The sequence below is a fragment of the Leptinotarsa decemlineata genome, unplaced genomic scaffold (genome assembly GCF_025532065.1).
Source record: "Leptinotarsa decemlineata unplaced genomic scaffold, Ldec_3_MD MMD2_tig00000199_RagTag_RagTag, whole genome shotgun sequence".
Taxonomy (NCBI): domain Eukaryota; kingdom Metazoa; phylum Arthropoda; class Insecta; order Coleoptera; family Chrysomelidae; genus Leptinotarsa; species Leptinotarsa decemlineata.
The window spans coordinates 2,378,123-2,390,720 of record NW_027412544.1 but is presented as its reverse complement, the minus strand read 5'-3'; the positions used below and the strand labels follow the sequence as shown (position 1 = coordinate 2,390,720).

General features: G+C 36.2%; 1 protein-coding gene across 2 annotated transcripts; it reads left to right on the top strand.

The window, feature by feature from the left end:
* The first annotated feature begins 5,910 nt into the window (after positions 1-5,910).
* LOC111505099 (arylalkylamine N-acetyltransferase 1) lies at positions 5,911-12,462 on the top strand. Of its 2 annotated transcripts, none has more exons than XM_023159853.2 (3): positions 5,911-6,047; positions 8,833-9,317; positions 11,907-12,462. In XM_023159853.2, exons 1-3 carry the CDS (start codon positions 6,015-6,017, stop codon positions 12,112-12,114), a joined length of 726 nt encoding a protein of 241 aa, XP_023015621.2. In that variant the 5' UTR covers positions 5,911-6,014; the 3' UTR covers positions 12,115-12,462. The 2 variants fall into 2 exon arrangements, with proteins under 2 accessions (XP_023015621.2, XP_023015622.2); XM_023159854.2 differs by lacking the exon at positions 5,911-6,047 and adding an exon at positions 8,127-8,284.
* Positions 12,463-12,598: the final 136 nt, after the last annotated feature.

Sequence of the window (12,598 nt, the reverse complement as noted above, 5' to 3'; positions counted from 1 at the left end):
TGTAGATTTTGGGATGGCGGCGTCATCGGTCCATATTTCTTTGAGAAAGACTTTGGCCAGGCCATTACTGTCAAGGGCGAGCACTATAGGCCAACTTCTTTCAGTCTGAATTGGATAATCTGGACACCAAAGACATGTGGTTTCAACAGGACGGCGCTACGTGTATTGGATATTCTGAGGTCATCTCACATGGCGGTGATCTCACGCATATGTATGCGAATAAGCCACAAACCACAACTTTCCTCAAAGTCAACATAAACCATGCCATCGATCAAATTCAGCCTGATTTATGCGCTAGAGTCATGGAAAATTGGACGTTTCGGATGCACTTCTCCCAGAGAAATCGTGATGGACATTTGAACGCATAAGGGCATCAATAGGTCTTCCAAACGAATACAAACTTTCAATGATATCTCACACTGTGTTTTTAAATAGAAAGCGCTTAATGAAAGATCCTATATTTATGAATAAATACATCATATTTAATATCTAGTATGATACAGTCTTCAGATACAGTTTGATAAGTAGACTTTGGAACGTCTGGACTGGAATGAATATATATTCAAAACACTTTTCCCTCTCCAGAACAAAAAATACTGTGTGCCGACATGTATTTTGCTAAGTTATTATCATCACTGCTGTAGTCTCAATGATCTCCTGATGATGCTAACTTGGTTAGCGGAACGCGCGTTGAGAGACAGCATTTTCGTTCTGAAGAAGGAGAAGTGTTTTCTCATAATCCGTTCAATCTAGACATTGGAAGGTACATACAGTTACAACAAGCTGCAAACGCATGTAATTGTTCAAAATATAGTTAAAAATAAGATTTTGAAATTCCGAATGATTGCGATGCCTGAAAAAAAAATTATTCGACGTCAAAAATCTCGAAAAAATTGGTTTTTCGCGATTTTCAGGAAAACGGTAAATTTTATCATAAAATAACCTTAAATAAAAATTTGTAGATCATAAAATTTTCTACAAAAAATGTATCAATACTTTTTTTTCTTAGAGCCACCAGTTCTGAGATACGACGAGTCAAAAAGTTGTAAAAGTTGTAATCGTCATTAAATGCACACGTTTCCACGCCACCTTTGAGGTTGTGTACTTAGCGCGTTTTTTGAACGTGGTTTCCCCAGTAGGCCTATTCCACATGTCTGTTGTGATTCTGTCATCATCCTCATACATACTGAAAATCCCGGACTCATTTGTAACCATAGTAAATTTCATCAGCACAGTTTTAGTTATGTTGAGTTTCAGGTGATTTTTACTTGCCCATGTTATAATTTGCTGGTATACCTTTCCAGTAATATCTGATATAGTTGCCGTGTCTTTCTCTGCTAAAAGGAAATTTGTATCATCCGCTTATGTTACCACGTGTACTGATGAAAGTTGTTGAAAGTAGTGAAACAAGTCATTCGCAAAAATGATGAAAAAAAGTGGTCCGAGTATAGATCCTTGAGGGACACCTTGCTCTATTTTCCATGGTTCACTCACAGTGACGTCAACAATTACTCGTTGAATTCTTCCTTGCAGATATGATTTAATTAACTTGTGAGCAGTCCCTCTCACGCCATATCCTTCCAATTTCTGTAACAGTAGTTCATGGTTCACAGTGTTGAAAGCTCTTGAAAAATCTATAAATAAACCACAAATGTGTAATTTGCAATCAAGAGCATTTATAATGTGTTCACTGAAATCACATAGAGCTGTTTCTGTACTCTTATTCCTTGTGAATCCATGTTGGTTTGATGAGAGAATGTTATTCATAGAAAGGAAGGAAATTAATTGATTTTCGATATTCAACTCAAATACTTTTGATACACTAAAAAGCAAACTGATGCCCCTATAGTTTTCATACAAATTTGTATCACCCATTTTATAAATTTGTACAATATTAGCAGTTTTCAGTTTGTCAGGAAACATTCCATATTCTAGTGATAGGTTAATGATGTGATGCAGCGGATATGATAACTCATGAGCACATTTTTTCAGTAGCTTGTTTGAAATCTCATCATAACCACTTGCACCCGAGTTTTTTAGTGTTTTTATCAAATCAATTATGTCATATTCACTAATGGGATGCATAAAAAAGGAGTTTTGGCAGATGAGAACATTATTTTCCATAAATTTAATGTCTATCTTTGACATCTATCTCATCGTGACACTTCATAGGGGAAAAAAGGGCATTGAAATTATTAGCCATCTCGATTTTTGATATCTCAACATTACCATTATTCATTTCAATATTATTGTTTCGTTTGTCATTTTTCCTGAGATGGTTAATCATCTGCCACATTGTTTTCGACTTATTATTGGATTTGCTATTATATGATCAACATGGCGTTTATGATTTTTCTTCAATTCTTCCCTATATATTAGTGCGAGATGCTTGCTCACATTTTTATAGCGATCATCTTTCCTGGCACACTCCACACCGAAACCAAGCCTTTGAGTTCCTGCGTGATAATATTAGAATTTTTTTTTCTCTGTCCACGAAAACGAATTGATAGAAAAGCCACTTCAATGTAATAATGAATTATATTATGGAATATATCATACGCAAGATTTGGGCAGGTAATGCCATCAAGATATTCCCAGGACTTTCTACCCAGTAGATCTTTGAACAGTTCTATATTTTCCTCTGAGAACACTACCAAAATTACATGATTTTTCATCTCGTATACTATTTTGTTCAGTGGAGAATATAATCACTTATGCAAAGTGATCTGAGATGTGCAAGTCTCTCACAAAGACTTCGTAGGCATTTTCATTTTTAATAAAGAAATTATCAAGGCAAGTACTAGTGCTTGCTGTTGTACGTGTTGGAACAGATATCGTATGCTTCATGTCGAAACATGCCAGCTGGTCTTGAAATAGTTTGAAATGCATACTATCCACCATGAAATTTAAATTGAAATCCCCGCCTATAATTACATTATTATTATTTTCATTTTTTGATAATAGGGTGAGTAATCCATTAAACAAGTTTAAGAAAGTGATGAAATTACCTGATGGAGGCTTATAGATACATACAAACCCTATGCCTGATTTTGCCAGCTTAATACCGCAGCATTCAAAGATTTCCTCTACACATACGCCAGACAAATCAAGCACAGATATTTTCAGCAATAGGTCGTCATGTTTGTAAATTGCTACTCCTCCGTTTTTCTTTATATTTCTACAGAAGGAAGAACATAAACTAAAATTTTTCAACTGCATTATTTCTAGTTGTTCACCGTTTTGCCAGTGTTCTGATATAAATAAAAAGTCGCATAAAAAATCACAGTCGCTTATCACATCTATTTGAATAATTTTATTGCTGAGACATTGAATATTTTGATGGCACACCGTTAGGTCACGTGATCTATCCATTTAGTCAATGTATTTACACTTACAGCGATATTTTTGGCGCAACTTGTGATAGACGAGGGTATAAAAAATTTGTGTTTTCACCATTTTGCTCTTCTGCAACAGTTTCAAGATTTTCCTAGAATTTAGCTGCTAAGGAATTTCGATTTCTTTTTTTCAATAACTGATGACGATTTAACTATTGTTCTGTCTTGTACAATTTTCATCCTCCGCATAAAGTTGATGGATGGATTATGGTTGGTGAAAAGAGATTGCATAATAGGATTGGCATCCCAGTATCCATTTCAAAAGTAATTAGTCCCTTTTAGCAATTAAACAGTCGAATGAGCGTGGGTGTGAGGTTGGGTCTAAGCAGTTAAGAGGGTTATTACCTAATTTCATGAATAATGGCGAGGTTGCAGCAGACAAGAGAATTCTAAATTAGACATGTTGAAGAATCCAAGAAAATTTATTCATGGTATGTTAACAAATAAATCTGGAATAACACTTTCAGACCGCAAGCCGTGTTGAATTTTTGGTGGGTAAAAGTGTTTAATATTCGTAGTCCTGAAGTAGAAAATGAGTTTCAGCCGTATACTATCAATTGCAGGTGGTGGACGTGAAATTTTTGGAATAGTGAAAACAATAACCCAAATAGGGTGGTAATTTGCCAAAAGGTGTTGTACTGCTGTTCATAAAATGAAGTGAATGTTCAAATTTCGCAGGATACGTAAACTCGATTAGTGATTTTTTTAAATGTTTTCTTGTTGGTACACTCGTTTTGAACAAATGTTCACATTTTCAGCTGTTCAGTATGTTTAATTTGTTGGTGAGAGACATAAAAGTTGGAAGTGTTTTGTGTGTTCCGTGATTTCCTGATATCAAAATAATGGATGAAAGAATTTGTATCATATTTTGTGTAAAAATGGAATTGAGTGCTCAAAAACACTTGAAATGATGACAGTGACATACGGTGATTATACTCTGAGTCAGAAAGTGGCATACAACTTTTCACAGAAGGTCGAGAAGATGTGAATCACGATGCTCGCCCTGGAAGCCCCAGCACATCAACAACCGATGAAAATATTGAGAAAGTCAAAAAAATGTATGGAGAACCGTCGAATCACTATTGGAGAAGTTGCTGAGGATGTTGGCATACCGATTGACTCATGCCATGCAATTTTTTCGAAAATTTTGGGCATGAAGTGAGTGGCAGCGAAGTTCGTTCCAAAATTGCTGAATTTTGACCAAAGACAGTCGCATGAGCATCGCTTAGGAATTGTTGAATGACGTCAACGGCGATCCAAATTTGCTTAAAAGGGTCATAACTGGTGACGAATCATGGGCATATGGTTATGATATCTAAACCTAAGTCCAATCGTTCCAATGGAAGAGCCCAGAAGAGCCAAAACACAAAAAAGCAGGCCAAGTTTGATCAAATGTCTAAGTTTAGCTCACTATTTTCTTCGATTACTGTGGCGTAGGGCATCAGGAGTCCCTGCCACATGGTCATACGGTCAATAAGGAGTATTATCTTGAAATTATACGCCGCTTGCGGGAAGCAATACAATAAAAAACGCCTGGTGTTGTGGAAAAACAATTCATGGCTTTTGCATAACGATAATTCACCTTGTTCGTAATTTTTTGGCCAAACCAACACTGTAATCATGCTTTAGCCACCGTATTCACCAGATTTGCCCTCTTGCGACTTTTTCATGTTACGGTGAAAGGACGGTAATTTGCGAGGATTGAGGATATAGAAACCAAGGTCATACCAAAAAGTACATATCAAAACTGCTTTGAGGATTAGAAAAAACGCTGAAAGGGGAATTCGTTGAAGGGGACGAGATAGAAATTAATGAATAAATAAGTATTTTTTGAGAAAAAAATCACCTTTCTTCTGAAACAGACAACGTAAACCACTGAAGAGTTCAATAATTGTATCCAAACGACAATGTGAAAAATAAAATTTTAATACTTAGATATAAATTTGTAATTGAATGTTGAAATGATATTCATTGAAAAATAAACGAATAAATCAATTGAAAAAATTCAAATAAGTAATGGACGTATAACATAGGATTCAAAAATATATTTCAGAAAAATATATTTATATAATGAACTGCAATTATGATTTTTTTTGTCGAAGAAAGTTAGAAATACTCAATGATTTTCTTCGTTCAATGAACAGACAAAAAATGGATATCAAATAACATCAGGCAATATTTTGAGAGAGTTGTGTGTAGAAATAAATTCATCTATTGACGATGACATTTCGAAAAATGAGTTGTTTTAATGATTCGTAGCACTTTCTAGTTTATTTTTAATGTTACTCATGGCTATAAAAACTCAGGCTGTAAATAAACTCCGCTATTTTCTAGTTATCAACATTCCTTGAAAACTCATTTTACTGCTTGGTAAACAAAATCAGAGAATTTTACCAAGGTCTGCTAATGAGGCCAATGTTCCATTAAATAATCACGAAAAATTTCCTTCCTCTCATTGCTATTGTTTGTTTTATAGTTTCCATGAATCAAAATATATGATTCACCAGACTTGTAGGCTTACGGGTAATTTATGAACTTTTATTCATATTTCATTTTCAGTTGGCGAAACTGTTGCGTTCGAGTGTTGTACGGATTACAAAAGTTGCAAGAAATTTAGTTATGAGAGTGATAAACTTTTACAGTGAGTTGGGGGTGAGTTTAATTAAAACAAGTTTTTGAATACAGGGCGATAATTAAGAAAGTTTAACGTTCATAGATAAGAATTTTTAAATCCTTTTTCAAAATATAAAAAGTCCCACAGCGGATCGCACCAATCTATTTAGGAAAATATTTTTAGATGGTGACAAAGCAATGTAAGATAATTTTTCAGCATAGTTTACTTATTGTTTTGAGAAAAATGAAAGGTGAAACCGGCACCCCTGGTGGAGAATAACTCATTAACAAGAAGTTTTCCCAAACACCAGAAATGCAATAATCTTCTCGACGCGCGATTCTCCAACCAACCTGAACACGCCAACTTAGTTGGTGATACACCCACCTCAGGATAATGTTATTATCTACCGAGGCTTTGGCTAAACCTTGGTGGTACTCTAGTACTAGTCATGAGGTAACACGTTGTCTGTTCAAGGGCTTGTCTACTATCAGTGCAAACTGTTATGTTTTTGCCAGAAATTCCTTTCCTGATTATTTCTTTTGTGGCGATCGAGAAACCAATCAGTTCTGTTTGAACCACTCTGGTATTTTTTCCCATTCCCACTTAATCCTTAGGCTTAGTGATCTGGAGTATACTCCAGATCCTGAGCATTCTTTGGTTTTTGAGCTGTCTCTATATATGCGTATTGCATTTGTGGCATCTGACTCTGTGTTCTGTTTTATTTGTATTTTGTAGGGTTTATTAAACACAAACCTGGCTTCAATTGCATCACTGGCATCTGGCAAAAACATAACAATTTGCACTGATAGTAGACCTATTAGCCATGAACAGACAATGTGGCACTAGAGTGCCACCAAAATTTAGCCAAAGCCTCGATAGATAATAACATTATCCTGAGGTGGGTTAAAGGGCATGATAGGAGTAAAGGTAATTGCATTGCCGACTCTTTAGCCAAGGAAGCGGCTGAACTAAGAATTTAGGACCGTGACACCTATGGCCTGATGACTTCAACAATTGCGGAACTAGCCAAACGTCACACCCATGTTCAATCCCTAAAGAGAAGTGATGGCATCAAAGGATGAAATCTTGCCAGGATCTCCCTGGGGCTAGTGGACACACCTCTAGACAGGATGTGTGAACAGAAAGATGAAACTGTCAGGCATATCCTATGCGAGTGTCCGGTGTTATCGTCAATAACAGGGTATGTGTTCAGCTAGTCTTGACCTACACCTGCCGATATAAAGGAGATGTCTCCTAGTGACCTTTCCACCTTCCTGGGAAAGACAGGATGGACGATGACCTAGGAGGACAATTTCTTGGGAGAATGTACAATGGATCACATGTGACCTAAGTGCTGTGGGCCAACACTCACCCTCCCTACTATACGGATACAGAACTATCTGAATAATTTCTTAGTTCTTTTTATGATCAGTAGAATCATAAAATATGGCAAGTTATTGATAAGCAGAATATTTTTTCTTCTAATCGTAAGAAGTGAAAAAATCCAAAAAAAGTTCGATGAAAACTCTGATTTCCTCCACAAAAAAATATTTTTGCTCGATATCAGTAGATATATTTTTTAAATAACTGTTGAATCAAAAAATGTAAAAATATACAGGGTGTCCCGTTTAAATAATTTCCTAACACTAAAAATGCTCCAAATGATATTCTCAGTTCAAATAATTCGAATTGTGATACCATTCAACCACCAAAATTCCACATCGATACCATGAGAGACAAAAAAAAAGAGGCGAACCTGAATCGGTTTACACCCGCTATACAATATTTTTTCGAACACTTCTCACGTATTCCTTGGCAGTTCTTTAAGGCATGTCGAGCGACCCAATAGTCTTTTCTGTCTAGTTCTTTGTAAAAGGTTTAAAATCCGCTTAGTTTGACCTATAGAATCGATAGTCAGTACTTTTGTTCTGGTGTGGAAAAAGTGGTTTCAATAGATTGACTTTAAGACACTCTCCATTTAAAGAATACAATTTTTGTGTAAACAACATTCGATATAGTACATTACTGTTCAAATTTATTTTCATTCATGAATAAATCAAGATTAACCGACAATCTTCCCGTGCTGTTTCGTATTTGAATATGATAATAAATACCGCAAACGTGGCTGCACAAACCGGTTGTTTAAATTAGAAGCAAATAATTGAAAGTCATGTAGTTACAGTTGGTGTTTACTCATTGTCGGTGGGTTCTTGTGAAACTGAATTAATTGAAATTTTAAACTATACTGCTTGAGATGCAGAGAGAATCAGATAAGGTAGGTAACGTGTTAGGAAAATTAATTTTATTGTCTAATTAATTATTTTGATGAACAGTCGTACTTCCTTTGTCTAAAAGTATCAACCGGTTTGACATTTGAGGAAACAAAAATGAAAAAATAAGTGAAATGATATTGAGGAATGAAATATGAACAGACATTTTGTGAACTGGAAGCTTCTTCAACAATAAGCTTCACTTGAAATAATTTTTAAATGATTATTTTGTTGCCAATGTTGACTTTTATGAAGTCATCTTCTGGGCACCACAAAATGAAATGTTAACCTTATATTTGCTTACAATATCACACGATTAGAAATTATTCAATAAATTGATGGTTAGGTTAGGTTGGGTTGGGTGGGGTTGGGTTAGGTTAGGTTAGGTTGGGTTGGGTTGAGTGGGGTTGGATTGGGTTAGGTTAGGTAAGAGAACAAAATAATGAATAATTTTACATCTAACTATAAATATTATGTGATTTCAAAGCTATGATAGATGGTCATGAAATCTGTATTAATTGAACCTCACCTAACTTCGATTTTTTCATTACAGTTTTTACCAGAATTAGAGCCAAAGTGTCAACTGACTTCGGTGAAATTATCACCGGCCTACGAAATCCAGTTCGCCACCGAAGAGAACAAAGACGAAATCATAGTTTACTTGAGAGAAATTTTCTTCAAGGATGAGCCATTAAACTCTTATTTGCAGCTAGTAACAGAGGATAGTCCTAGTTGTGAACCACTAGAAGAATTTTCTGTGAAGAACCTTCATAATGGTATAAATTTGATGGTCGTTCATCGTGGAAAGATCGTAGGTCTCTGCTTGAATGTGATTGTGGAAAGAGGTAAAGAGGAGCCCTTCATTTGTGGAGATGAAAAGTGTGATAAAATCGTGGATATTTTGGATTATGCAGACAGACAGTGTGATCCGTTCGCGTTATATCCTGATTGCGATAGAGGTGTATCGGTACAAGTAATTTCCGTGGAGGAACATCATAGAGGAAATGGAATAGCTACAAAACTTCTGGCAAAAACGAGGTACATACAATGTGTTAAATTAGTAGAAATAGTAGTGAAAAACTATTTTGTAAACTCTTGAAATACATTTTGTTAGATTTACACTATGCAGTTAACAAAATCGCAACACGTGCTTCTTCAGAAGCTATTTATTGTATAGTGACCCAATCTGTTTAAAAAATCTGTTTAAAATCTGTTTCTCCGTTAATCAGCTGTCGCCCCTATACAAATGACAACTCTCAGAAGTTGACAAACTTGTGAGAGCTAAGGACTAACGAGGTCTTACTTTTTAACGTGTGATTCCTAACACGGTTGCAGAATCATCCCAGCTTCAACCAGATAAATTCTCTCGAGAAAAATATCTGGTCGAGGAGGGAATCAAACCCACGGCCTTCCGGTCGTGAGTCGGGTGCACTACCACCGCGGCTAATTCCACAATCCCTTGACAACAAGGAGATTGGGGTTGCTGTATTTCTCGATATTGAAGGACTATTTCACAATGCACTATTCAAATGTATAGGATCGTCTCTGGCTAGGAAAGGTCACCAGGGGCTGCCCTCAAGGTGGGGTACTATCTCCCATTCTGTGGTCGCTCCGGATAGATAGTCTGCTTGATGCCCTCGACAGAAGAAAAGTAGATCTGCAAGCTTATGCAGATGACCTTGTCATCTTGGCAAGGTCCACGTCGGGAAGGGTAGCTTGTAATATCCTCTGAAGCAAATTGGATGTTGTTCACAGTTGGTGCCTGAGTTAACAGATGTCTGTCAACCCCAGCAAAGCTGTGATAATCCCCTTCACCAGGAAGAGAAAATTGGACGATCTAACGCCACTTTCCCTCGATGGTGAGGTCATTCCATTTAGAACAATCTTGGCATTATCCTTGATAAAAACTCACCTGGAACGACCACTTGGAAACAGTTTCATACAAAGCCATACTGTCCCTGTAGACATGTCGAAGGATTTGTGTTAAAACTTGGGGTTTAAGTCCCAAACAAATCCATTGGATTTATGTGATGATTGTCAGACCAATGATCACTTATGGTGCAATTGCCTGGTGGCCGAAGGCTTTACAGGCGAAGCTCTCCGGCTCACAGAGACTGGCTTGTCCGGCCATCAGTACCACACCGTCAGCGGCCATGGAGATCCTTCTACTGTTGGTTGACACTGGAAGTCACAACATTCTGGAAATGACCTCTGACTTTATGCCTCTAACTGTCAACTACGAACTGTTCCCGAGTAGAGAGGACTGGGTCCTCCGGAAGAAGGAAATATTAAGATCAGTTAGTTGTTGGTTCACAGGTGGATCAAAAACACCTTTCGGTTCTAGTGCAGGTGTTTCCAGTCACAAACCCAGGACAGAGATATCAACATGCCTAGGAACCTATGCGACTGTATTTTAACCGGAAATTTACGCTATTGAATTGTTTGCGGAGAGATTTGAAGAATTCAACCTCATACACAAGTCAATAAGATTATTCTCTGACAGTCAAGCGGCGTTGGAAGCTCTTGGCTCCTACTGAGCAACGTCTAAATTGATAGCAAATTGCCAAAAACGACTCTCCTCGATAGAAAGACTAAACAGATTATCTCTGGTCTGCATTCCTGGCCATACTGGCCTGGAAGGCAATGAGACTGCTGACTCCCTTACAAAGGAGGGTGCTGCAAGCAATTTTCATTGAAGTTTTCTGCAGAGATATTTTGAAGTAGAACTAGTAAAATGAAGCACTAGTATAAAAATAAAATTATTCACGTCATAATCAACTTCGATGTCAGAAAGAATTTCCTTTAACGCATTGAAAAAATCAATGAATTTCAGATATACATAAGGAAAAAATTCAAATATTGAATTTCAGAAAAAATGTTCGGAGTGACAACTATTGTCAAATATGAAAAATCTCCTTCTTTTCATTTGTTTCATAATTGATCCCATTCATGTTTAATGTAAATTTGAAATTTGGTGTTACTTCAAGAAGCGTAAAATTTGTGGTACGTACAGATTCTTAACGGAAATGGATTGATTTTATCACGAGGGGGAGAATGTTGTTGCTTTTAATTATTTTTGATCACTTAGTAATTGTAGTAATCACTACTAATTGAAATATCTTACTTATGATATCAATTTCGATTGGTTAACAGATCGGTGTAGTTACCTATATTGACTTACCTGTCACATCGGCTGGCCAGGTAGCCATGCACAGAAATAAGTAGGCAAGCCTACCTAGGCATATTCTGTGTGTTAAAAACTATCAGTTAAGATGAAATTTATTTGATTATGAAAAGAGTGAAGATGATGAAAAAAATTCATAAAAATTAGGCTACTTATCGTAGGCATGTTTGTTAATAAATTATATATGATAAAAAATATGTATCATTAAGTTATCTGATGAGTGAAGGTCGATCTCCTACCGGATCTTAGACTATTACTCTATGTAGTTTTGTTAATGGCTTTTAGCTAATTAGAATAACCCCACTCGGGGTCCACAATTGTGACTTCACGCTAGGTATTTTCTCTAATTCAGTAAACTACAACTTTCTTAATAATAATGACAATTTGTTTAAATCTCTAGAATGATTGATCATACCTCTGAACTCTTTTCTTATTTTTTCCAGGGAGCTGGCTAGGCAAAGAGGATGTGGGTTCATAGCAATAGGTTGCACCGGCAAATTTTCTGCAAAAGTAGCTGAAAAGCTTGGTTTCAAACTTCAATACTCGCTCAAGTACGCAGATTACAAAGTTAATGGAAAGGTCGTCTTTGAACCTGAAGCTCCACATTCGTCCCTTACTGTATACACACAAAGGTTACAATTAGACTCATAGATTGGACGAAGTGATACATGCTATTTAAAACACGCACTGCTTCTGAACAGCAATATTGCAACTCTTTTCTGGATATGATTTTCGATTTTCAATAACTGACATGGAATGTCGCAAGAAATGTATATGATTTTCAATTGCATAGAACAAAGGAAGGCGGTGTCATGAGTCACAAGCTCAAAAATATTTCAATTGAGGAATTCTAACATAGACTCCATAGGAAATGTACCAAAACATAATATATTTATTGTTATATCATTGAAGTGGAGTGACTATTTTATTGTAAGAATTGTTAAAATGGTTAGTTATTGTAAAATACAATGAATTAAAATGGAAATAACTGAAAAGATATACTGCCTTTTGAGGTTACCAACATAAAAAAAGTTATGAATTCATTTTCGAAAATATTTTGGATCGTGAAAATAGTTAAATGAGAATAATTCCACATATGGCTTGAATAAATTGATCATCCATCAGCGCAACATTC

Coding starts and splice junctions, on each gene's coding strand:
- LOC111505099 (XM_023159853.2), top strand. CDS start 6,015: ATGAGAGTGATAAACTTTTACAGTGAGTTGGGG. Junction 6,048..8,832: donor ACTTTTACAGTGAGTTGGGG/GTGAGTTTAATT, acceptor TTTTCATTACAG/TTTTTACCAGAATTAGAGCC. Junction 9,318..11,906: donor AAACTTCTGGCAAAAACGAG/GTACATACAATG, acceptor TATTTTTTCCAG/GGAGCTGGCTAGGCAAAGAG.